This window comes from Solanum verrucosum, unplaced genomic scaffold, assembly GCF_900185275.1.
Source record: "Solanum verrucosum unplaced genomic scaffold, falcon-dt-bn FXZP01000196.1, whole genome shotgun sequence".
NCBI classification, from domain to species: Eukaryota; Viridiplantae; Streptophyta; class Magnoliopsida; order Solanales; family Solanaceae; genus Solanum; species Solanum verrucosum.
In genome coordinates, this window is record NW_026020420.1 from 2,552,930 (window position 1) to 2,577,587 (window position 24,658).

A 24,658-nucleotide genomic window follows, 5' to 3' on the forward strand; every position below is an offset into this window, starting at 1 on the left:
TTGCAAAAATAAAAATAAATTAAAATTGTAATGCACTTTTTAAAATATGGTTATACCTCACAATTTCTAAAACATACAATTTAACTTGTCTTAAAAGAGTAATATCTCAAAATAAATAGTCACATAATATCATAGAATGAATCTCACGTACAACTCACATAAACTAAGTTTTGTATTACACTAATTATTGATGTAGCTTGTTAGGTCACGGTATATATATATATGATGAGATAATTAGGTCAAAGATTAGCGACAAACTTCAGAAGTAATTTCTATTTTTTTTATCGGAGACCATGAGTAACACAACAAACATTATTAAAAAAGAAAGTATATGTATTTAAATTTTCAAACAAGAAAAAGAAACAATACTACTAATAATAGTAGAACATATCTAAAATAAATTCTCCATTTTATTTCTCTATTTTTTTTTCTTTCAAACACTATCAATATTTCTCTTAGGAATCTCATTCTCAGCATTTCGTTTCGCAAACATTTATTTCGAGCGAGAATCTATCACTAGAAACAATCTTTTAACATCACAAACTAAAAGAATGAAGTCTACATTAATCCTACCCCTTCCCCTACTTATGGACTTACACTGAATGTTGACGATGCAATCATCTGATCAACCTTATCTTCTATCAAAGACATAAAATAAGGACTAGGAGGTTCAGTAGAACTAAATCCAAATGGAGTATTTGTTGTTGAAGTACCTGAATAGCTCATCCACAAATCACAAAATGCACCAACAATATACTTGTGAATGCTTTTCTCATTAATCTCCAAAAGCCAACCACATAACACTTCAAGAGACTCATCCCAATCTTCAATCACTAGATTTTCATCAACCATTCTTTCCAAAAAATTCTTGATATCCTCATAAGGATCTCTCGAAATTAATCGCAATATAACATATGTTTGTTTACATGGTACATAGTACACGAACTCGTTACTACTATTACTACTATTACTATTTAACCTTTCAAGAATTGAACTAGTTTCTTGATCCCCATAAGCATCCATCGATTCATTCGATGGTAGATACCCGAGCCCGTTACTACTAATACTATTGTTAGTACTCTCTGACAATCTTGATGATGACACTTCAAGAATTGAACTAGTTTCTTGATTTCCATATGCATCCATCGAGTCATTCGATGGTAGATACCCAAGCATTTTACTACTAGTACTATTATTAGTACTTTTTGACAATCTTGATGATGACACTTCAAGAATTGCCCTAGGGTTTTCCCCATAAGCATCAATAGAATCCATCGGTTTTATAACACATGAGTCATTAAATGGTAGAAACTCGAGCCTCTTACTATTAGTACGTCTCTTTGACAATTTTGATGACGACACATCAAGAATTGAACAAGTCTTTTCACCTGCATCGACAAAAAACCTATCTTTCTCTATTTTTAGGCTTTCAATGACTTCATCAACCATGTCATCATCAACATTATTGTAAATTCTTTGAGAGTTGAAAATGTTGTGAATAATTTCGTCTCTAATAGAGAGAGTTCTAAGGTTTCCACAATGTGGCAATCTACATAGCATAGGAGAAAAAGAGGATTTTTTTTTGCTTTTTAAGAGAGAAGAGAGCTTCATTTTTTTTTTATAATGAAGGGGGGAAGTATTGAAAGTTTGAATGGTGGAAAAAATAATGTAAAATTTTCTCTTTATATAATTGTAGGAGTTAGATAGTTGGGTTATGAAAATTAATGTAATCTTCCTCATTTTAAATTGGTGTGGAGATCAATTAATAGAGTTTGTTGTAAAATAAATATATATGTAATCTAGTTATATGATGAATGTTTGACTAAACAAAATATTTAAATATGTTACATTTATAAGTTAAATTAAATTGTGAATAGACTTTAAATGAACCCTCTTTCAAATCAAAATAAAAGTTTGAATATTTCTTGGACTCTAAATTAATTAAAGCCTTTCAATCTACATTGTTGTTGGGTTGTGCTGGAATTAAATAGTCAAAACTTTTTATAAATCTAAACTAAATTTCAAATTTGAATAGTAATGTAGTGGGCATTTGACCATAAAAATTCAAAAGAATATTTATTTTTGAAATTATCAAAATTGAAATTTTGTTTGACCAGATTTTTTTGCTAAAGAAATTTAAAATTTTAAAATATATTCTTTAAAAATATGACTTATACCTCGTAATTTCTACAACTAGCAAAATCACCCAACTCAACTTATTTATCCAAACATGCAATTAAATTTGCTCTAAAGAGTAATATCTCAAAATAGATATTCACATGATGAGAATTAATCTTACCATAATCAACACATGAAAATGAATCCCTAAATTTTACAATTTTCTATTATTACAATTTCATATTTTTACCATAAATCTCATGTTGCACTCTTCTGTATATCTCTAAAGTCCTCAGAAAAAAATAATGGATGGCCGATTTGTCTTTGGGAGGATTTTTTTTTTCTTTTAAATAAAAGTTTTGGGAGATTAATCAATGGTAATATCATACTTAGCTAAGGAGGTTGGTTCGATTCGATTTAAAGCTTATTGATTCAATTTATCAGTTATTATTTTATAGACATACCAAGTTATTATAGAATTATTTAGATATTGATTTCTTGGTTATGATCGTTATTGGCTCGATTATTGATTTAACCGTTAAGATTTGACGAACACTAAAATAATCATTGAAAATCACTTAAAAACAAGTGACAAACTAAAAGAACCTTGTACATGAGTTGAAAGATTGCATCATGCTCAAAAGTAAACACTAAAACCTTGTAGAATAAATAAGGCGTTGACACCGTTAGAAATAAGAATATGAAACTAAATCCTAAAAACTTTATGCATTGAATGATCTATATATAATTTATTAATTACTATCAGGTTTTCAGTTAATTCGTTAAGAAAAAACTTCAAATCGTTAAAATAAATAAACCAATACAAAAAAAATAATTCAAAATCATTATCAAAAATATTAAATTAAATTAATAAATCATTACCGACGAACCAATAATATTTTCTTGGGTAAGTTAGGGTACTATTATTAAGCATACTACCTAGTTACATACGTGGATACAAAATTATCTAAGCAATTCCCTCTATTTGAATTTGTTTGTTTTACTTCTATTTTTAGTCTTTTTAAGAAGAGTATCACTTTTTTTTACCTCCGACATCGTATCTGACATATTTAAAATCATAAGATTCAAAGAATATTTTGATACATTACACACATCTTTAGTTTGAGACCATAAAATAAAAGAGCGAGCTCAGTGCTTGTGACCGAAGTGAGGGCATTAAAATGATCGACAAATTATGCTTAAAATGTGGTGCAACGGATGTGCGGCTCCTTCCTTAACCAGAGATCTCGGTTCGTATTCGTTCTAGATATAGCAAAATCCTTAATAAAAGACGTTTTTCAAGCCCTATACGACGTGAATCCAAATTAGTTGAGCTCAGTAAACAAAAATTTACTTCTCAACACCAATTGGGGAAAAGCTAATACGTGTATACTGCTTTACTCTCATTTCCAACACACACTTATCATAATTTTGGAAAGGCCATAATCATATAAATCAACAACATTAGATATGTTATTATTGTAACGAATAAATAAACAAATTATGCATTGTAAAGGTTAAACAAATAGAAAAAACTTAAGTTACAATGATTTTTACTCTAGATTTAATAAAAGTTAGACATAAACTAAGTTTTGTATTACACTAATTATTGATATAACATATTAGGTCAAGGTATATATGATGAAAAATATTAGGTCAAAGATTAGCGACAAATTATTTAAAAAGAAAGTATATTTATTTAAATTTTCAAACAAGAAAAAGAAACAATACTACTAATAATACTATAACATATCTAAAATAAATTTTGCATTTTTTTCTTTTTTTTTCTTTCAAACATAAGAAAATGAAACACGATTAATATTTTTCTCAGGAATCTCATTCTCAGTCTTTCGCTTCGAAAACATTACTTTCAAGCGAGAATCTATCACTAGAAACAATCTTTTAACCTCACAAACTATAAGAATAAAGTCCGCATAAGTCCTACCCTTACCCTACCCAAACCCCTTACTTACGGAATTACACTGGATGTTGACGCTGCAATAATTTGATCAGCCTCAGCTTCTATCAAAGACATAAAATAAGGACTAGGAGGTTCACTAGTACTAAATCCAAATGGAGTATTTGTTGTTGAAGTACCTGAATAGCTCATCCACAAATCACAAAATGCACCAATAATAAACTTATGAATATTTTTATCATTATAATTATTCTCCAAATACCAAGCACATATCTCTTTAAGAGACTCCTTCCAATCTTTAATCCCTTGATTTTCTTCAACCATTGTTTCCATATATTTCTTGATATATCCATAAGGATCTGTCGAAGTTACCCTCATAACACTAGGCGTTATAACAGATGAGTCGTTAAATGGTAGAGACTCAACCATGTTACTACTAGTACTATTATCATATTTTGTCAATCTTGATGATGACCCTTTGAGAATTGACCTAGTACTTGTTTCCCCATAAGCATCAATCGAATCCATATGTGTTATAACACATGATTCATTAAATGGTGGAAACTCAAGCCTCTTACTACTAGTACTTTTTGACAATTTTGATGATGACACATCAAGAATTGAACTAGTTTTTTCACCTGCTTCGAAAAAAAACCTCTTTTTCTCAATTTTTAGGCCTTCAATGACGTCATCAACCATGTCATCATCAACATTGTTGAAAAATCTTTGAGAGTTGAAAATGTTGTGATTATTTTCCTCTCTAATAGAGAGAGTTCTAAGGTTTCCACAATGTGGCAATCTACATAGCATAGGAGAAAAGGAGGTTTTTTTTTGGCTTTTGAAGAGAGAAGAGAACTTCATTTTTATTTTTTTTGGAAAAAATAAAGGGGGGAAGTATTGAAAGTTTGAATGGTGAAAAAAATAATGTCACCTTTTCTCTTTATATAGTTATTGGAGTTTGATGGTTGGGTTGTGAATATTTAATGTAATTTTCCTCATTTTTTATTGGTGTGGAGATCAACAAAATGTCATGATAGAGTTTGTTGTTTGAAATTTATGATTTAAGGAAGGTTTATTGTAAAATAAATATATATGCAATCTAGTCACATGTTAAATATTCATTTTATTTAATGAATGTTTGACTAAACAAAATATTTAAAAAAGAAAGACATGTTATTACTGTTGGCATAAGTTTTACTTACATTTATGAAATATGTTACATTTATAAGTTAAATTAAATTGTAAATTGACTTAATTTCAAATCAAAATAAAAGTTTGAATTTTTTCTTGGACTCCAAATTAATTAAAGCCTCTCAATCTATACTGTTGTTGGGTTGTGATGGAATTAAATACTCCAAAAAAATTTATAAATCAAAATTGAATTTTAATAGTAATTTAGTGGACGTTTGACCGTTAAAATTAAAAAATATATATTTTTGAAATTTTCAAAATTGGATTTTTGTTTGACCAGATTTTATACTAAAGAATATTTAAAATTTTAAATATACCTTTTAAAAATATGATTTACTCCTTGCAATTTATAAAACTTGTAAAATCACCCAACTCAACTTAATTAGCTCAAAGCTTGATATACAATTAAATTTGCTCTAAAAAGTAATATCTCAAAATAGATTGTTGTATGATATCATAGATTAGATCCTATATACAAGTTATTACATATTATTATAAATATTTATTCACTTTATTTGAAACATTTGAAGTTGAAATTGAAGATGAAGTTGTTTTTTTTATAAATAATAGTTGATTGTATAAATATACTTTTCATTAAAAAAACAAGAAATATGATTTAAACATGAAACATAATTTAATGGAATTATTTTTATAAAAATAAAAATTTTAGGATAGATTTGAAAAAGTGAAAATGCAAATAAGGATTTGAGTATTTTCTAAATTTCAAATACAATTTCAAATTTATATTTGAAATTTTCATGACCAAACGACGATTTTCAAACAAAGAAAAGTTATTACTACGCATATTACGTAGTTACATAGTAGATACATGATCAGTGCAAATGTTATAGCTACCAATATTAGCCAAAATAGAAGGTTTTCAAGAGTTGCATGCTACTTTATTACATATAGAAGCAAAATATTATACGATAGAGGGGCAGCCATAATATATACTAGCAGAAACAAAATAAAGAATAAATTAAAGGGCATTAGAAACACATAATATCGTTTACGTGAAAATCTCCTCACTTAAGGAAGTTAAATCATGACCTTCACGTAAAAAAATTCAAGAGCTTCTAGTTGTCAAGCATTGTTCAGAATATAATCTTATGTAACTTAGGAATTGAACTCTTAATTTATTCACATTATTTTTTTATAATCACTTGACCAGATTATTGAAGCAATTGTAAAGGATCTCAGATTTTAACTAATATTCTAAATGTTTCAAAATGAATCCAAAAAAAATTATTCAGTGGAGCTTTACTATGAGCTCCTACTATACTCATTGAAATTCTCAAACGCCTCAAGGCTAGTTAGTTTTTTTGGTACAAAAGGATAGTAATATATTATAATTTAGTGCATCAGTATAAGCAAGTGACAAAGCATGAGTGCTGCTAGTATACGGGGAGAAGGATAGGAGTTGATTACAATATTTACTAATACTACTATTGAATGATATACGCCTAGCAAAAAGAGTTTTGATTTTGTCTGCTTCGAGTTTTCCAGCTTTGCCTCAAGGCTAATTAATTACTTGTGTGAGAAAAGCTCCATTTATTTTGGAGGGACTCACATGAGATACAACAAGAAAAAAGAATGTTTGCGTTGTTTCCATATTATTTAAGTTATGATATTATTGAACATTTAATTTTTTACTGTTCTTTTTGTAATTAATAGTAAAAAATTATTGGCTTTACGAAAGATTGAGGTAGGTCGAACAAGTATATTTAGATATGACATGATTCAACTTCAATTTATCAAAAACATGACCTAAAATAGAAGGTTATGGAGAATACAAATTAGGGTAGGAGGTTAGCTAGATAGTTGAGTGTTGTCTCGTCTATACTTTTATACTACTAGTTGTACTATTAATCATGATGGTATTACTCTTGTAATTAAGAGATTGTCCTTTGAGTTCAATTATTATTTGTGGTTTGTTTTACGGTTTGATTTAGTCTTATCTATAATGATTATTGTTTATGATGATTTGTTAGGTTATCTATAGTATTCCGTTATGACTTTCTTCATTTCAGTTATTTGTTTTTGTATGTTGCTTTGGATTGTCTTTTTTCTTGAGCAGAGGGTCTATTTGAAATAATATAATATATCTCTACTTTTAAGGTAATGATAAGGTTTGCATTGTCTTTTTTTAAGCAGAGGGTTTATCCGAAACAGTATCTCTACTTTTGAGATAATTGTAAGGTCTGCGTGCACTCTACCTTCCTCCTCTTTTTAGCTTTCTCAGCCTCCGAACTCCCTTCCTCCCATTAGCACCTTCGGCTCGGACATCCTCATACCAACGAGTATTTAGCCAAGTGTTATCTAGTTATAAGTTTTCAACATCTGATTCTAAGCTAAATAATTTAGTTAGATAAGGAAATTGAGTAATCCGTCCATAATGACAACGACACTAATGTATTCCCATTTCAATTTATTTGTCTTATTTCTATTTTTAGTTTATTTTTAAAAAAAAATGACACTTTCTTTGCACCCAACCCCCTAATGACACATTTAAAACTACAAAATTCAAAAAGCATTTTGATACATTATGCATATCTTTAGTTTAGAACCATAAACTAACATCTACAATGTACATGCCTCCTAGAAGAGAAGAGCAAACAAGAAAAATGCACGGTTACAAAAAAGAACATAAAAGAAGATATATTTCTTCATGTTAAGAAATTTTCAAATTAAGCAGCTAACAACAAAAACTTACTTCTCAACACCAAATGGGGAAAAGCTAATACCTACCAAGCAAAACAAAATCATCATCATCCAAAACTTGGACATCTCTTTCCCCTATAAAGTTTTCCCGTCCGATTTCCTTGACAATCTTCACAAACACCTCTCTCTTTGCCCTTGTAAGTGGAACATATGGAAGGCGGAAGACAGGCCTCACAACTCCAAGTTGAGCTAAAGCTGTATTTAGAGCAATGGGGTTTGGTTCATGAAACAACCATTCAACCAATGGCATTACCTTTGAGTTCAAAGCAGGGTTCTTTCCTCCAAACATTAGTTCATGCATCAGACCAGGAACCAAGTTGCTGGTAACAGAAATAACTCCTGCAGCGCCATGATCCCACCTTGAGTCGTGGCATTCATCATCATTCCCACTCCACACTACCAAACCATTACTTGTATACTGCTTCACTCTATCATTTCCAACACACTCTTTGACACCAGCAAGATTAGGGCTCTCTGCTAATGTCTGAATTATACGTGGAGGAATGTCTTGACCAGTTCGTGATGGCACATTATAAATGATAGTAGGGCCCATAGGGAGCACACTTTCAAAGTGAGAAATCATACCCTCTATGGAGGTCTTCCCATAGTAGGGATTAATGTGAAGAGCTGCATGCATACCTACAGCAAATCCTTGTTCTGTCGCATGGATTGCTTCCCTCGTGGAGTTACTTCCTGTGTTCCCAATGACTTTGATTGATCCTCCAAAACAGTTCACTGTGTGACCAATGAGCATGATGTGTTCATCCCAGCTCATCAATTGACCTTCACCTGTAGTGCCACCAACAATCACACCCTCAGCGCCATTTTCAATTTGCAAATTTACCAAGGCATCATATGCCTCAAGATCGAATCTTCCATCTGGTAGATATGGGGTTTTGATTGCAGTAATCAACCGAAGTGCTTTTATATCCTCGGCAAATGTCCTGCATAAGAGAAGGTTAAATGAATTTATCCTAACGTTGTGTTTGCATGTATCTCTTATAAATCTCCTTGATGCTGATACTCACTTACTAGCTGTTTGCTTAAACTAACAGGGAAAAGTTTTTCCATTTGCAACGCATCGATTGCTGCTAATAGCTCATCACAATAAGATTATAATGAATGCAGATAGTTCCTAATACTGTTTATTCACAGATGAACCATTCATCAAATCACACATACAAAGAGATGATAAAACTATGCTCAAGGAACCACCCCTGCCTTCTAATATCTCTTTTTCTGTAATATGTTTTACTAATATCGAATCTGCCAACTACAAATTGCATTATCTCCAACTATTAAATCAGTTCTGATGGTAAACATACTTCTCTTTTGAAAGTAAAATTGTGAATATACAACATTCTTCCTTCTATCATCTCACCAAACACTTTCCTCAAATAGGTATTAAAATGTCCTTACCCCAAAATCCCCAACAACCTGTGGTTTCCCTAAATTTCCGCCTTTGACGACTCTTGCAATAATCATAGTTGCCAAGTTGAGGTTTGCTTGCATTGTTGAACTGTTATTAACCCCAAAAACGCCACTACAATCCAATTATACACAAGCAATCAAACTCTATTCTGTCGACAGAGAATTGTATACTTCAACCAGTCAATTGAGCAACACATAACTAGCATGTGATTTCCTCAAACCAAACCAATTCAGAACAGTAAGAGCATCAAAGGAAAAGAAGAACTTATTTACATCCAAGATCACATTTTTATCTCCAAATCAACTCTGTAAGTGGATATTACCTATTTTTAACTTCATAACTACGCATTGGGAGGTGGAAACTTGGAATTACAGCTGCTCTTGGTGACCTCCATACTGCAGTTCTCCTGCTAACAAACAACAGGAACAATAATCATTTCACAGCACATACTTTTATGACGCAAATTATGGCTTTTTATAAGTGTACAAGCTAAGAAAGTGTACCAAAAGCAATCATCTTATCACTCAGCAATTTTTATATGTATTGATCTCCATCAACATACCTCTTTGTTCCGGCAGCTTCAACGCCGAAATGGCAGCGACCTATAACTGATGATGACATTTTTCCCTGCCGGAGATGTAAATTTCCGATGTGAGACTCAGAATAACATTGCAAGCTGGAAATGGTACGATTTTGTACAAATTTGAAATAAAAATCCAAAAAATCGCAAAAACTTACCACAATTAGGGTTCGTACAGCTCAGAGAAATTCCCAGAACAAACCTCAACAGTTGTAATCCTATCCTTCTGGGCTTGAAATCAGCTTAGGTTAAAGGGGAAAAAATGGGACGGCTTACAGAGGTTTAGGGTTCATTTGATTTGTTGCTGAAAGAGAAAAGGGTCGGGTCTTGGATTGGGAATAAGAGAAGTGGGCCGGGTTTGGGAGATTTTTGGGCCAGAAAATTATTTGGGCCAAATATGATTTGTGGGTCTGGCTTTGGATTGATAAAGTGAGAAATAAAAAGCGTAAATAACGTATTTAAGAGTGAATATTACAAGTTCGACTGAAATTAGCATCATTATCAATCCCTCGATTTCCTCTCCATCAGTTGGTCACACTTTTTTATTGTGATTGATCAACGATTTTTTTTCAACAATTTTGTTAACGTACCTTCTTCCTTATTGCTGTGAAAGTTCATTAAAATACATAGCTTTTTCTAATCAGGAATTTAGCATCTTGCTAGGTACCGAAGAAATTTTAATTCTAATCATGAAAAGCAATCGTTTTATTCAATTTTGATTCACCATAAAGGCATAAGGTATTCCACGTGTGATTTTTTTTCTTGTTTTGAAAAAATGTAGCATATAGAACGGGTATAAAAGCATATTTCAACAAATCAAAATCTCATAGAAAAAATAAAGTTTGACACTTATTTTAATACTAGATATGAAAGGGCCCGTTAACGGGCCCAATATTACAAATTTAAGAGGTATTTAATTAATTTTTTGAAAAGAAAAATTATCATTAATATTTTCTAATAAAAACGATAGTAAATGATAATAAAATCACACTTTATATTAATAACAATAATAATAATAATTTATATATATATATATATATATATATATAAACATATATTTTTATCAAATCATAACTTGTAACTTATTTAAATTGTCTTAATTAACAATACAATATAATATGCACCAATGGTTATTTTAACATAATGTCAAACATAATTAAACAGTTAATTATATATATATATATATAAACATATATTTTTATCAAATCATAACTTGTAACTTATTTAAATTGTCTTAATTAACAATACAATATAATATGCACCAATGGTTATTTTAACATAATGTCAAACATAATTAAACAGTTAATTTGATGATATTCTTTTCACATTTAGAGTAGTATAAACATGAAAAATAAAATAAAATTATATCTTATTTTAAGATAATAAAATTATTTTTAATTATTTATTTTTAATAGATATGAAAAATAAATTAACACAAAGAAATAGATAATCTTTTTATTTCACTTTATTTGAAAATCAACATCTGATTATGAAAATTACAAATATAACTTAAAGTTGTATTTGAAATTTGAAAAACATTCAAAACCTTGTTAATACTTTAAGGGGCCGTTTGGTTACCGTATAAGATGCATTTTTTTCTCATATATAAAAAGTTGTATATGTTTTACTATATTTGGTAGAAATTTTGTATTAGGTAGAAAAGCCAACATGACTTACCATGTTTGGTTGATACGTTTCTCAATATTGTATAAAAGTTATTCTTGTATTAATTCTTTACGGTGTATGGTTACATTTTTTGTAATCCTACATAATTGATACCTACATAACTTATGAGGGAATCTATGTATAAATTATACATGATAAAAGATGGAATAAGTTATGAGGATATTAGTTATACATGTATTAAAAAAACTACACATTTATCCCTATTACCTTTTTATATTGAAAACTCTAGAAAAAACTTTACATAACTATTCTATTTTCCTATTAGGTAGAAAAGCCAACATGACTTACCATGTTTGGTTGATACGTTTCTCAATATTGTATAAAAGTTATTCTTGTATTAATTCTATACGGTGTATGGTTACATTTTTTGTAATCCTACATAATTGATACCTACATAACTTATGAGGGAATCTATGTATAAATTATGCATGATAAAAGATGGAATAAGTTATGAGGGTATTAGTTATACATGTATTAAAAAAACTACACATTTATCCCTATTACCTTTTTATATTGAAAACTCTAGAAAAAACTTTACATAACTATTCTATTTTCCTAGCTATTTTTGTTTCTTATTTCTTTTGTATACGAACAATTTTTTATTTGTTTTCATTTGAAATCAAAATATAAATATTTTATTAATATGATGAATCGGAATGTATAATTTTGACAACGCATATGCTAATCATATATTATCACCATATATTACTAAATATATTCCACATATTTAATTATTATGTATTGTTTTTTTATTTGGAATATAAATTTATATATAACTCATATATTTGGTATACTAAAAATGTACAAACAATACATGCAGCATCTTGATAGAAATTTACATTATATAAAATAGGATTTTATAATGTACTTGAAATATATTTATGGTATTTTATTTTTATAAGCTTTAAACATTAAAAAAAAAAATAGAGAGAGAAAAAATAAATAGAATTCCCACTTAAGTATAGAGAAGATTTCTTTCTATTTTTATTTTTTTTTGGAAATTATACTATTTGCTTGCTTATTTATTTGTAAATAATATATTCAATAATTAATAATTTATGTATTGTAATCTCTACATAACTAAGTAATACCTACATAACTAATATTTGCATAATTAACACCAACATAATTAATACCACATAACTAAATCCTACATAACTAAACCATGCATTACTAAAAACTGCGTAAGTCTAACCAATAACCAAACAGCCCCTAACTATATTATCCTTTTTAAAATTTATCACAAATTCTTTATTCTTATAAAAATGGCCCCATTTGAATTATATTTCATATTAGTTTATTTATTTTTAAAAAAAAACACATTCAAATAATCAAATATAATTTGCAAAATCAATAGCTTGACACAAGTTCAACTTCAAAAATTTTAAATAAAGTGATATTTTTTTGTTATAGTATGTGGTAGTTCTTATATGAGATCTAATCTATGACATTATACAACTATCTATTTTGAGATATTACTTTTTTTTATTGCAATTTGGTTGTACGTCTCAGGTATATTAGTCAAGTAATTTTTAGAAACTGAGGAATATAAACCATATTTAGAAAAACATAATATATAAATATATCTTTTAACTTGACTTCGTCTGACATCTATGACATTCAACTTAGGGAGTGCACAAGTAAGCACTTAAAATTTTATAAAGTTGAAGAAGTAGACACACGCGTCCTACGGGGAATAACACACGTGGGAGCCACATAAAATATCGCATAGGACGTGAATTATATTGTCACATAGGACGTCAAGTAGGACACAAGTGTCAACTTGTTCAATTCTATACAAGTTTATGTGTCTACTTATGGATATCTAAAATTGAAGGACATGTTAGATGAAACAAATTAAATGACATATTTATATATTATGCCTTTAGAAAAAAGTATATTTAAATTCTAAATATTTTTTGCATAAAATTTAACCAAACATGACTTCAACTATAAATTTTTTAAATAAAATAAACAGTATTTTTTCATGATCAAACCACACTAAGAAAGGAAATGATTAAATGCCCTCAAATTTGAATTTTTGATATGAAAAAATCTCATTAAAAATTATACATTCAAAAATAAAAAAGAATTTTTAAAAAAATTTATCAGCTTGAATGTACATGGTTTTGAAGTAAATCAATAAATGGGGTCCATGTAACTTTGCAATGATTTCTTTTACTCCTCCCAATGTATTGGTACACGTGTGCCCATTAAAATCCACAACTATTGACTTAGTGATGGATTCATTGGGAATTACATAAATTTTGGTTGGTTTTTTTGGAAATTTTACTACTTTATGCACAATGTACACTTAAAACTAAGCTTGAAATATTTTTTGTTTGACAAAACTACCCTTGGTCATATAAAAAAAGAAAAATACAACCTTCCTTTGACCAGGAGTGCACAGATATCAATATATATATATTTCTATATATTAGTATAGAAGTTATAATTTGCCATTGTATTTTTGATTTAATATCCGTTGTGCCACTGATATTTGCCCTTCTATGTTTGATTTATTTTCCGTTTTGCCACTGGTCGTTGGTAGGCTTCACTCTTCATTAGTATAGAAGTTATAATTTGCCATTGTATTTTTGATTTAATATCCGTTGTGCCACTGATATTTGCCCTTCTATGTTTGATTTATTTTCCGTTTTGCCACTGGTCGTTGGTTGGCTTCACTCTTCTATACAATAATAACTTAGTACATACATTAAAGAATCCAAGATAAATACATATTAGTGTATGTAATTTGTGTATAAACTGGGTTTAAGAATTAGACTAAACTTTAGCCAATGAAAGCAAATTTTATACACTTTTTATATATTGATAAATATTTGACATTGAGGACCAAAATATGTGGTTAGATAATTATGCTTTTATGAAATTATTTCATAAAATAATCTCATGTTATATCCTAATTTCAAATGTGTACAATTTATTTCTGAGTAGTTGAATTTATTATTCCTCAATCTTAATTTATTTATATGACTCATTGTTTTTTAATCAATTTCGGAAATATAAAAATAATGATATTTTTTATATTTGATAATAATTTAATTTTAAAATACTCGTTTTATCTTATCTACGTGATTAGTGTTTGGATATAAATTCTGTAAGTTCCCTCGAAACTTTGACAAAAGGGTTTCCCTGAGAAAATATGAATCAAATTTCGCAGTTACCGGCGGCAACTAATATGGATCGAATTTCGCCGGCGGCACCTAATTTTGATCGAATTTCGCAGTTACCGGCGGGAATGTTAGAGCACATCTTGTCTTTCCTTCCTTTTGAAGAAGCTGCACGAATGAGTGGAGTATCAACGACTTGGAAAAATGCATACAATTCACTCCCCTGTTTAAATTTTGAGAGGTATTTTTTAAACAAGCCAATAGAAAAACTTGTGAAAGCTGTGGATTCAATTCTAGCTTATCGGAAAAATCAAAAGATTTTTGTAGAAAAGTTTTCGCTACACATAAATCAACAATGGAGTAGTCTGTTTTCCAATTGGATTGATACACTCGTAGATTGTAAGATCAAAGAGTTAAACCTAGTTTTAAGATCAACCAGAAACGGATACACGAAATTGCCTGAGGCAATTTTTAATGCCAAAGCACTAAAAGTGTTGAAATTGAGTGAATTTCATATTAAATTGCCATCTAATAGTACTATTATGTTTTCATCATCTTTGCGAGAGTTACACCTTCAATGTGTATATTTCGACGAGGAGTTTATGCAAGCTTTATGCACAAGTTGTATCAATTTAGAGGTTTTCATGGTGCGGGGCTTGAAAGGGCTTACTAGATTTCAAACTAGTTTACCTAAATTGAAAAAGCTACAGGTGACAGCGTATTATTCAAAATTACGATTTGTTGATATTAGATCACCTAATATTGAAGATCTTGACGTCTATGGCTCCAACCTCAGCTCCGACTACTTTAAGAATGAGAGTGATCTAAATGTAGTTATTATTACTAATTGTTGCAAAGCCCTTAAGAGTTTGCAGCTCAATGGCCTCAATGGTGTGGCCATGACCCAAAAATGGTTTGACGAAATTTTTACCTGCCTTAAGAATATAGAGAAGTTGGATTTAGGTGATTGCGACATGTTAAAGACTGTGAAAATCTCAGGCGTCTTTCTCAAACAGTTGAGAGTATATCGTTGTGATAATGTGATTGCTATTGAATTAGACACTCCTAATTTGATAGAGTTCTCGTATGATTGTTCTTCATTGCCGAATTTGAAACTAAAAGCTTCAGCTTCATTGGAAGCCAATATCAAATTCGACTCAGAAGGAGGAGAAACCCCTAACAGTGATTGGTACTCTAAGCTTGTGAAATTTCTTGATAACTTCAATCATTCCATGGCTCTTGAATTAACATGCAAAAGTGAAAAGGTATGTCCCAGAAATTCTTTAACTAGCTAGTTAATACTATATTGTTATGGATTTCTCAAAAGTTGTTTCTTTTTGCTAATACAGGGGCTAGTTATACCAAAAGACGTGAGAGAACACTTGTTTCCTCCCCTTTATGGAACTAATCGCGTGAAAGTACGCATTCATAGTCCATTAATAAGTTATTCAGTTGTAGATATTCTTGATGGTATTTTCTGGCTTTCTCCTCAATTGGACACCCTATCTTATTCCAAATTCGACTTGAACACCCTTGAGGTAAATACTTTTATCTTTCAAAAGCACCGACTCCCTTAGTGGGATTTCACTGTGTATGTTGTTGTTGATGATGATGATGATTGAAAATCATGCTTCGTAAACCACTCAAACTGAACTTCCTTTTGATCTGTTCCAGCACGCATATACACTGTTGATATCAAGCATTAATTAACCCTCTCTAATATTGATTTCGTGATTATTCTTCATGAAGACAGTTTTTATCTTTATTCTTCTTCAATAGTTACTGAGTTTTCTGGTTTTACAGTTTTCATATGAAGATGCATTAGGTGAAGATGAGAAGTTTTGTTGTACATCTCAACCTTGGAATTGTTGGAGGCATAAGTTAAAGCAAGTCAGAATACACAACTTTAAACATAAGGAAGAAAAACAGAAGTTGAAAAACTATTTTTCCACAAACACAGATATCTTAGAGATAATTGAGGTTCCCCCGACCTAGAATCCCCTGGGAACAAGTACATAACTAAATGTCCATGTCCCAATTGTTCCTCAGATTAATTTTGTAGAATTACATGCTTGGTTTGTATAGGGGATTTAATATCTAGTTCTGGCATTTAGCTGGCTTAGGTTTTTTCCCCCCTTCCAGCAGAGCAATAAGCTAGGTTTTGTTTTTAGGAAGATTCTATGTTAGATATTAAACTCTTATCTCATAGCATGAAGAATTGTTTACTTCATTTGGAAGCTTTCTTATATTTCGGGCGAACAGTTCCTTCTCAAACCTTAAAATGCTGTTCTTCCTACTTTTGTGGTGTTTACTTTTTTTGATATTGAAGCTCTCAGAGCAAACCATTATTTAGAGGTTGTTTCCGATAGACCTTCGACTCTTCTTGTGCTCTACTAATATGTTCATAATAATAGTGCTAATGAGGAAGTCATGGAGGTTACTGATTAAAATATGTTGTGGCTTTGGCATATTTTAATTAGATCAGTTAATCTTGATGGCAATGTCTGTGACTTCCCTTATCAAGTTTTAGTTCACTCTTGTGCTCTGTCATTTGCACAAGCAATTGCAGTAAAGAGAATTAGTGTTTGGATTATCTCATTAAGATATGCTTATGGTTTAAAAAATGAAGAAGGTAAGGTTTTAAGTTTGTGTTGTAGCTGATTATCTAAGCTTTTGGCTTTAGCTAATACCTTTTCTTAAGAAGACTTTATAATATTTAAATTTGTATTTCATTCCTCAAAGTTTCCTTATCCCCTGTGTCATGTAGCTTTGATATTTTACTGCAATTCATAGTGATTTTTGAAACTATTGCAACAACAAACATACTCAGGTTGTGTTCGGAATATTTTTCCAATTTTTTCATGTTAAGTTGGTTAAATATTTGTAAGATATATTCTTTAGGAAACCAAGCTCCTTTAAAAAATAAGGAATATGACTTCCCTAATGAAAGCAGGGAAAACAAGCTCATTACTCACCTTCCACATTAATTGTGTCATCCCCACCGATTCATATCATCTTTTTGAAGTGTTGATTCTAAATGAAAAAACGAGATTTATAGCAATATTTCTTTTTTAAAATGTACATATTTGTTTTTGGATACAAAATTGGTGTGTTCCACAAACCAATCATTGTAATATACAATAATAATATACTCAGTGTAATCAGATAGTAACATATTCCAAATAGTGATTTATCCCCTCTAAGATAATGATTTGGGTCCAACACGTTAAGTTACCAGTGTAACTATGCATACAATATGCATATAGACTTTTACACAAATCTCATAGTGTCAATAGCTAATTACATCTTATTTCTACTCTTTTTTAGATTACGAAAATTCCTTAAATTTGGAAGGATCCGGATACATCCCAAAATGTCTCGATACCTCATGTCTCAGTTTCGGACGCATCGCTCAATATCTCGATACATCGCATATCAATTTCGAATACATCACTCAAGGTCCCTATACATCACATTAAGTGATATATCCGATTGATACATCATTTAAACATCGCGTAAAATGATGTATTCAAGAATAGGAGAGTAGGAATTTTAGTAATTTTTTCAAACGGTAGAGAATTTTAGAAAATATGGTAAAATAAGTTGTGCATTTAGGTAATTTTTCCATCGGGGCTCTGATTGCTCAAGAAATTTCTTTTCAATTGAGAAACACAAAACAAGATCATTACGTTCCATTATCGGCGTAACTATGCATACAATATGCAGATGCAAAGAAAGAAGACGGGGGCTCCGATTGCTCAAGACATCTCTTTTCAACCGAAAAACACAAAACAAGATCATTACGTTCCATCTTTAGTAAAGTAGTGAAGGATATAAGACAGAATTAAGTTAATAAAATACAAAGCGAAAAAGGGCGTAGGAGAAGGAAAACAAAAGATTCAGACAGCACAAGAACCTATTACTCTTAATATTTGACACACATTAATCAAACAGCACACTGTGGCAAAGTTCATAAAGGATGAAAGCAAAAGTGATCAAGAAGCCCTTAAAAGGAGGCACTCCCCCTAGTAAATTTTTAAACTTCCAATGTCATGACACAGCAGCACAAGTTTGGATTGTCGTCGTTATGCGCTAGAAATAGGTGCCTTCCGGGGGCTGAACTAGCTTGCGATTGTGAGGAGAAGCCATCTCCTTTTTCAGCTGAACCAGTATGTCTTCCATGGTGTACTCTCGCTGCCAATTTGAAAGTAAAGCAAACTTTTTTGGTTCCACCTGTATCAACAAGACACAGTTGTGGCTTCTCGTCAAGTCAACTGGTTCATAAATTTATTAAGCAACAGGACAAGCGGGAGCAAATACAAAACACAAGTCCAGAATGTTGTCAAGATCGAAAGCCAAACTTGAAAATATCATATTGCATTTATAGCGACTAAACGTGAATTGAGAAGGATGCTTGAGCCAAGCAATGAAAATTTTGAGAAATATAACAGAGAATTAATTTGGAGTATACCTACTCAAGGACATCAAAAGTAAATCAACACACGAAACAATGTAATCACAATTCTACTAGTAATAGTAATATTTTTCATGATCAATTTTTGTGTGTCTCAGCAACCCCTAGACAAATATCTTTCTCCCAGAGCATAATACATTTAATCAATACTTCCAATCTTCTATGATTTCTTATACATGTAATGTTACAAGAAGGAATTACCACGCAAGTTCTAAATTCTACAATAGCAAATTACTATGCAAGTTCAAAATTCCACAATAGCAAGCCAAAATCATATTATCGACATAATATTTTGGATTTCCAGGTACCATTAAAATAACGCAGTGTCATATAAATTTTCTCCATGACAAAAATGGCATTCCATTCTACCAAATACCAATACAATAATAGATTGCTTACCACTCCTGTCTCATGGTTGACACACGTCATGTTAACTCGAGAATGGAAGCGGACACTTGGTGGCTTCTCTGGATAATCTTTATCACAGAATAACTTCAACTGATAAATGCGACCTTCATGAACGGACTGGAAACATGGAAAATTAGCCTTTAATAATCAAAGAAATAAGAATACAATAATAAGGATGGAAAAGAAGTTGTCATGTCATAGTAAACAAGCAATTGAATAGTCCTGGGGAATTATTCAAATAACTAATAGAAAATATATTAAAGATTTCATTTGCCTACAACAAAGACATATTAAAATCGAACTTAGAGAAAAGAATGCTCTAACATTGTGAGGACCAATAATGGTGCCAGTCCACGACCGCATATAGATATCATCTCCATCATCCATCCCATAGCTTACAGTCCCATCTCCAATACCCTTTTCACCGCGTTCAAGTTCCTCAAGTAATCTGAAATTCCGAGGGACTGCAAAGAATTAAAATTTTGGTAAGTGAAGGATTCACAAAAGGTAAACCAAGAATCCATAACGTTCCAACTCCCAAGTAGATGTGAAGGGCTTAATGACCGTACAAAAAACATATATATAACATTTTAGCAAAATGTTTATTCACAAGGGATAAGACAGGAAAATGATGAAATAACGGAGAACTCGAGAAGAAGCTTTCTTTCTTTGTGGAAGAAGTAAGAGATGTGAGACAGTTTCAACAGTTTTCCCCAAGTTTCAACAGTTTCCATGCATGAATATAAAAAAAAGAACCAGATCTGGATGAAGTTTTGATGGTGCCCACAAGAACATTGCAATGTCATTCTGCAATAGAGTTATAGTCCTTGGTATATTCTTATCACCCCATTCTTGTAAGATAAGAATGTGTCACCATGCCTTAAGGTATAAAGTGATGGTCAAACCGCTATGTTGTATGGGGTGGACTGTTGGCCGGTCAAGATTTGGCACAAGATAAGGGAGGCGATGCTAAGATGGTTCGGGCATGTGAGGAGAAGATGCATTGATGCCCTAGTGAGGAGGTGTGAGAGTTGACTTTAGTAGGTATAAGGAGAGGTAGAAGTAGGTAGGAGAAATCTTCGGGGGAGGTGATTAGACAGAACATGACATATTTACAGCTTACCAGGGACATGACCGTAGATAGAAAGATAAGAAAGTCTCTAGGGTAGAAGGTTAGTAGGTAGTCGAGTGTGTCTAGTTCCCTTTTCAGTTTTGTTAGTATTACTCTCCTACTATCTTATTCTTTAAAATTAGTATTACCTATTGTTTTTTTTTCTTCAGTTACCATTTTATTTGTTGTTGCTATTGTTCTCTTCTTCTTTATATCTTCTTTACATACTTATTGTTTTATATACTTCACTTGAGTTGGGGGTCTATTGGGAACAACCTCTCTACCATCACAAGTTAAGGATAAGTCTGCATACACACCAGCCTCCTCTACACTGGGTTTGTTATTGTTGATACAACTTGGGACCCTCCAAATACAGTGATAGAAGCTCCCACAAGTTGGTCATAGAAATTGGACAAAAAGAAGAAAGAGATCAACTCAACTTTGTTGTTTATGATAATAAAGGATTAATAGAATTTCTGAAGGAGCTGAAAGTCTACTACGGAGAGTTAAAGCTCTCCTCTGTTCAATTTGTAATTTTTTATGTGAAGAAAATATTCCACTTTGTATAATAGTGCTGGATTTTTGGGAGGCTTATGTCCAAACTTTCTGATTTATGTAAAGTGACAATGTCTTGGTGCGATATCACCGCAAAGACCTGTCCTTAGCTTTGCCCCCTCTAAGGAAAGGAAAAAACATTAGTTTATTTTCTTTTCTCACTTCCTTTCTGACATAGGTGTATCCTTGTTGTGGCATTGATTGAAGAACATAATAAAGCAACTTGGGATGGTGAGGCTCAAATATGCAACCCCTTGTTAAAAATATTATCATGCCAAAAGAATCAATAAATATTATCAGACTTTTACTCTCAAGTAAAGTGTAAAGCATAAAAATCCAGACGGATTTTAGGTGTTGAGCTGAGACTTCGTTTCCACAGTTTATGAGCTCTAATGATAGTACATCCAACAATCATCAGCATGGAAGAACAGCCAGAGAATTTTTTAATAATATAAAGAAATCAGGTCAACAATTATTTGTAGTTGTTTACACAGTGGACTTCCTCATTTTCCTAAATAGCAATCAAAGTCCACGATTTGGCTGATGCAACATAACAAACTGAAACTGTATCAGCTACAACTAAAACAAAGCGAAACAGGACAGAACAGTCTACGTAGAATCGTTACCATGTAAAGCTCTGGCAAAGATAACATGCACAACAGATATGAATGTCCTCAACCCTCGCACTCCCTCACAGTGGGGAGGGGGAACTTAAGTGCTGCTCTAAAGGAGGAGCAAATAAAATATCCTCAATACCAATCAGACATCGACTTGTTTATGATGCAAGCACATAAATAATTCAAATACTCATATATGACAGATCATGTATAAACTCATTAAGTTTAGCTTCATATTTTTACAATAAATTTTTTTTAACACTGACCGGGAAAAACTGACTAGAAGATATCGACACAAATATAATCCCCTATCATTGTCCAAACGCCAATTCAAAATTGAACATTGTAGGATCTGGAAATCTATGATGAGTTTACTGACCACTATTTACAATAACATCCATTCAAGTATCAAAGATGCACAAACACACCAAAATAGAGCTATCGAAGCAGGAAAAAAACCAACTTTAACCAATACCTCACACAAAATAAAGCTCAATTGATGACAACTTTCATGTTAATTGCCAGTGAACATAAAAGCGAGCAACAACAAACTCAAAACACACTGCCTTTAGCTCAACCTGTTTATACATATATAAACACAAACAGAAAAGAAACATCACATAAAGAAGAAGACGCAGTTGTCCTTACTTAAGGCCCTCCCAACCACAAGGGTCAATCATACGCGGCCTTACCCTGCATTACTGCAAGAGGCTGTGTCCCCAACTCAAACCTGTGACCTCTTGATCATGTGACAACAACTTTACCAATTACACCAAAGCTCCCCTTCCCCGCTGTCCTTGCTTGAGGCCATCTATCATACGCAGCCTTACCTTGCATTACTGCAAGAGGCTGTGTCCACAACTCCTCTTGATCACATGACAACAACTTTATTGTTACACCCCTTTGCAGATATCCTTACTTAAATCCTAAATCTACTAGATATTTCAATCCACTCACTACAATTACTGAATTCACTACACCTCAATCAATAAAGTCCGAAAAATAGAAAACCCCACATAATAAAAAAACAAGATTTCAAAGTTGTAATCTTTGATAACAAGAATAACACTCATATAAACATAAACCATGCAATAAAGATGTGAAATTTAAACAACCCATGATCAGATTTGACACAAAAAAAACTCATAGCAGAACAACAAGAGATTTGGGGATGTAAAAATTGACTCACCCACAACACTAGATCCTCCTGAACCAAGAGTCATAGCTGACTATTTCAAAAAAAAAGAAGGATTTTTTGGGATTCGTGCAGAGATCGATTAGGAAAAAGGAGAAGAAGCAGAAGATGGATGAAAAAACAAGAAGAGGCAGCAGAGGTAAAGTCAAGAGAAGAGGCAGAATCTAATGGAGAAAAAACGCAACAAAGGGCCAAAAAAGAAAGAAAAAAAAGGAATAAAGAGGTGAAATTATAATTGGTAGGAAAATAAAAATGAAAATTTCTCAAAAAACTTTCCAAATAAAGGAATTTTTTTATAAAAATAAATAGAAGGAGAACAAATAATTAGGGTAGATGTATAATTACTTGAAAATGTAGAGAAAATATTTCATGCATTTTTCATAATTAAAGATACAATTGATCTTCAATGTATTTTTCACATTCTTTCAATCATATTTTATAACGATTTTTTTTAAAAAAACACTAAATCATCAGTATTATTAATACATCTTATTTAATAATTTTTATACGCTATATCAAACGAATTCTAAATTTTGTAGGTATATTCTTACTCCTATATTTTTATTTGAAGTGTACGTATATATTATCTCCAAAGAATATGCTATTCATCTTGAATTTGAATATGTGACATCATGTCATGATCCATTCAAAAGGGTTATGACCATCACTATGAGTGTTGTCGAATAGGAGGATCGAGCTGAATTTGAGAAACATTTTTTTTACGTAAAATAGCTTAATTGTCACTTTTTTCTTCTTATAAAAGAAATGTATTTTAATGATAGTATTCTATTTGTGTATGTTATCTCACTCGTGACTCGTGTATTTGAAATTCAAGACTTTAACTTCAAGGGAAGACACAAATATTTCTTTTTTTTTCTTTTTTGGGATAATTAAATTGTTGAATTTTGGTCAACCTTCCTTTGCTTTTGAATTTAAAGCATAACTTTCAACTAAAGATTTTAAATTTCACTTTTATCGTCATCCGCCATTGATGAACACAAGAAGGAAAATGTGAACCATTTTAAAATTTTAACTTGTTATAAACGTAAATCGTTTTGAGTGAATAATATATCAAAGGAGTCGAAATACTGAGATGAGATACTATCTAAAATTTGAGTTGTTTAGAGGAAGATTTGAGTTGTTATGCATTGAAATCCATTGTTGAAGATTTTTTTTTTATTTTTTTTTTATAACAAGGGAAACCCGCAGCCGCTACCCTTTGGGTGTGCACAGGGTAAAACCCCCGCTCCTATACAATAGCTCGCAAACTACATAGGAGAGGTAACCCGCACTACGCAAGCTCGGTGCGATGAGCTCGACCCAGAAGGCAAACCCCTTACTTTCGCTGGCAAGGGGTTTCGAACTTGAGACCTCCACATGAAAGTCTCAAGCCCAAACAACTGGGCCACCTCGAAGGGTCATTGTTGAAGAATTTTGTAGCTCAAATTTTAAAATTTGACATGCCGTAAATTTATGTGAATCGTTTCAAATGAGTAAAAGAACAAAAAGATTGAAACGTTG

The 24,658-nt window shown here is 31.3% G+C and overlaps 4 protein-coding genes across 6 annotated transcripts in view; 1 reads left to right on the forward strand and 3 right to left on the reverse strand.

Moving 5' to 3' along the window:
- Nucleotides 1-4,087: 4,087 nt before the first annotated feature.
- On the reverse strand, nt 4,088-4,735 carry LOC125806929 (transcription repressor OFP13-like). The gene has a single exon (XM_049486683.1). It carries the CDS (start codon nt 4,733-4,735, stop codon nt 4,088-4,090), a length of 648 nt encoding a protein of 215 aa, XP_049342640.1.
- Nucleotides 4,736-7,869: 3,134 nt separating this feature from the next.
- Nucleotides 7,870-24,658, reverse strand: part of LOC125807089 (4-hydroxy-tetrahydrodipicolinate synthase, chloroplastic) — a 178,691-nt gene continuing 161,902 nt past the window's right edge. The window contains exons 1-4 of one of the 3 annotated variants that reach the window (XM_049486857.1): nt 10,119-10,257; nt 9,943-10,007; nt 9,703-9,786; nt 7,870-8,892 (exon numbers count right to left, since the gene is read on the reverse strand). In XM_049486857.1, the coding sequence (XP_049342814.1) occupies nt 7,965-8,892; nt 9,703-9,786; nt 9,943-10,001 (1,071 nt within the window). In that variant the 5' untranslated portion in view covers nt 10,002-10,007; nt 10,119-10,257 and the 3' untranslated portion in view covers nt 7,870-7,964. Of the gene's footprint in view, nt 8,893-9,702; nt 9,790-9,942; nt 10,009-10,118; nt 10,258-24,658 lie in introns of those variants that run through there. The other 2 variants (XM_049486856.1, XM_049486858.1) reach the window with 2 other exon arrangements.
- On the forward strand, nt 14,810-16,772 carry LOC125806931 (F-box/FBD/LRR-repeat protein At3g26920-like). The gene is made up of 3 exons (XM_049486684.1): nt 14,810-16,042; nt 16,127-16,315; nt 16,581-16,772. The coding sequence occupies exons 1-3, from the start codon at nt 14,810-14,812 to the stop codon at nt 16,770-16,772; spliced, it is 1,614 nt and encodes a 537-aa protein (XP_049342641.1).
- Nucleotides 18,676-23,521, reverse strand: LOC125807133 (ubiquitin-conjugating enzyme E2 variant 1D-like). Its single transcript, XM_049486904.1, has 4 exons — nt 23,132-23,521; nt 19,984-20,123; nt 19,651-19,776; nt 18,676-19,010 (listed from the first exon to the last, which is right to left on the reverse strand). Exons 1-4 carry the CDS (start codon nt 23,163-23,165, stop codon nt 18,870-18,872), a joined length of 441 nt encoding a protein of 146 aa, XP_049342861.1. The 5' UTR covers nt 23,166-23,521; the 3' UTR covers nt 18,676-18,869.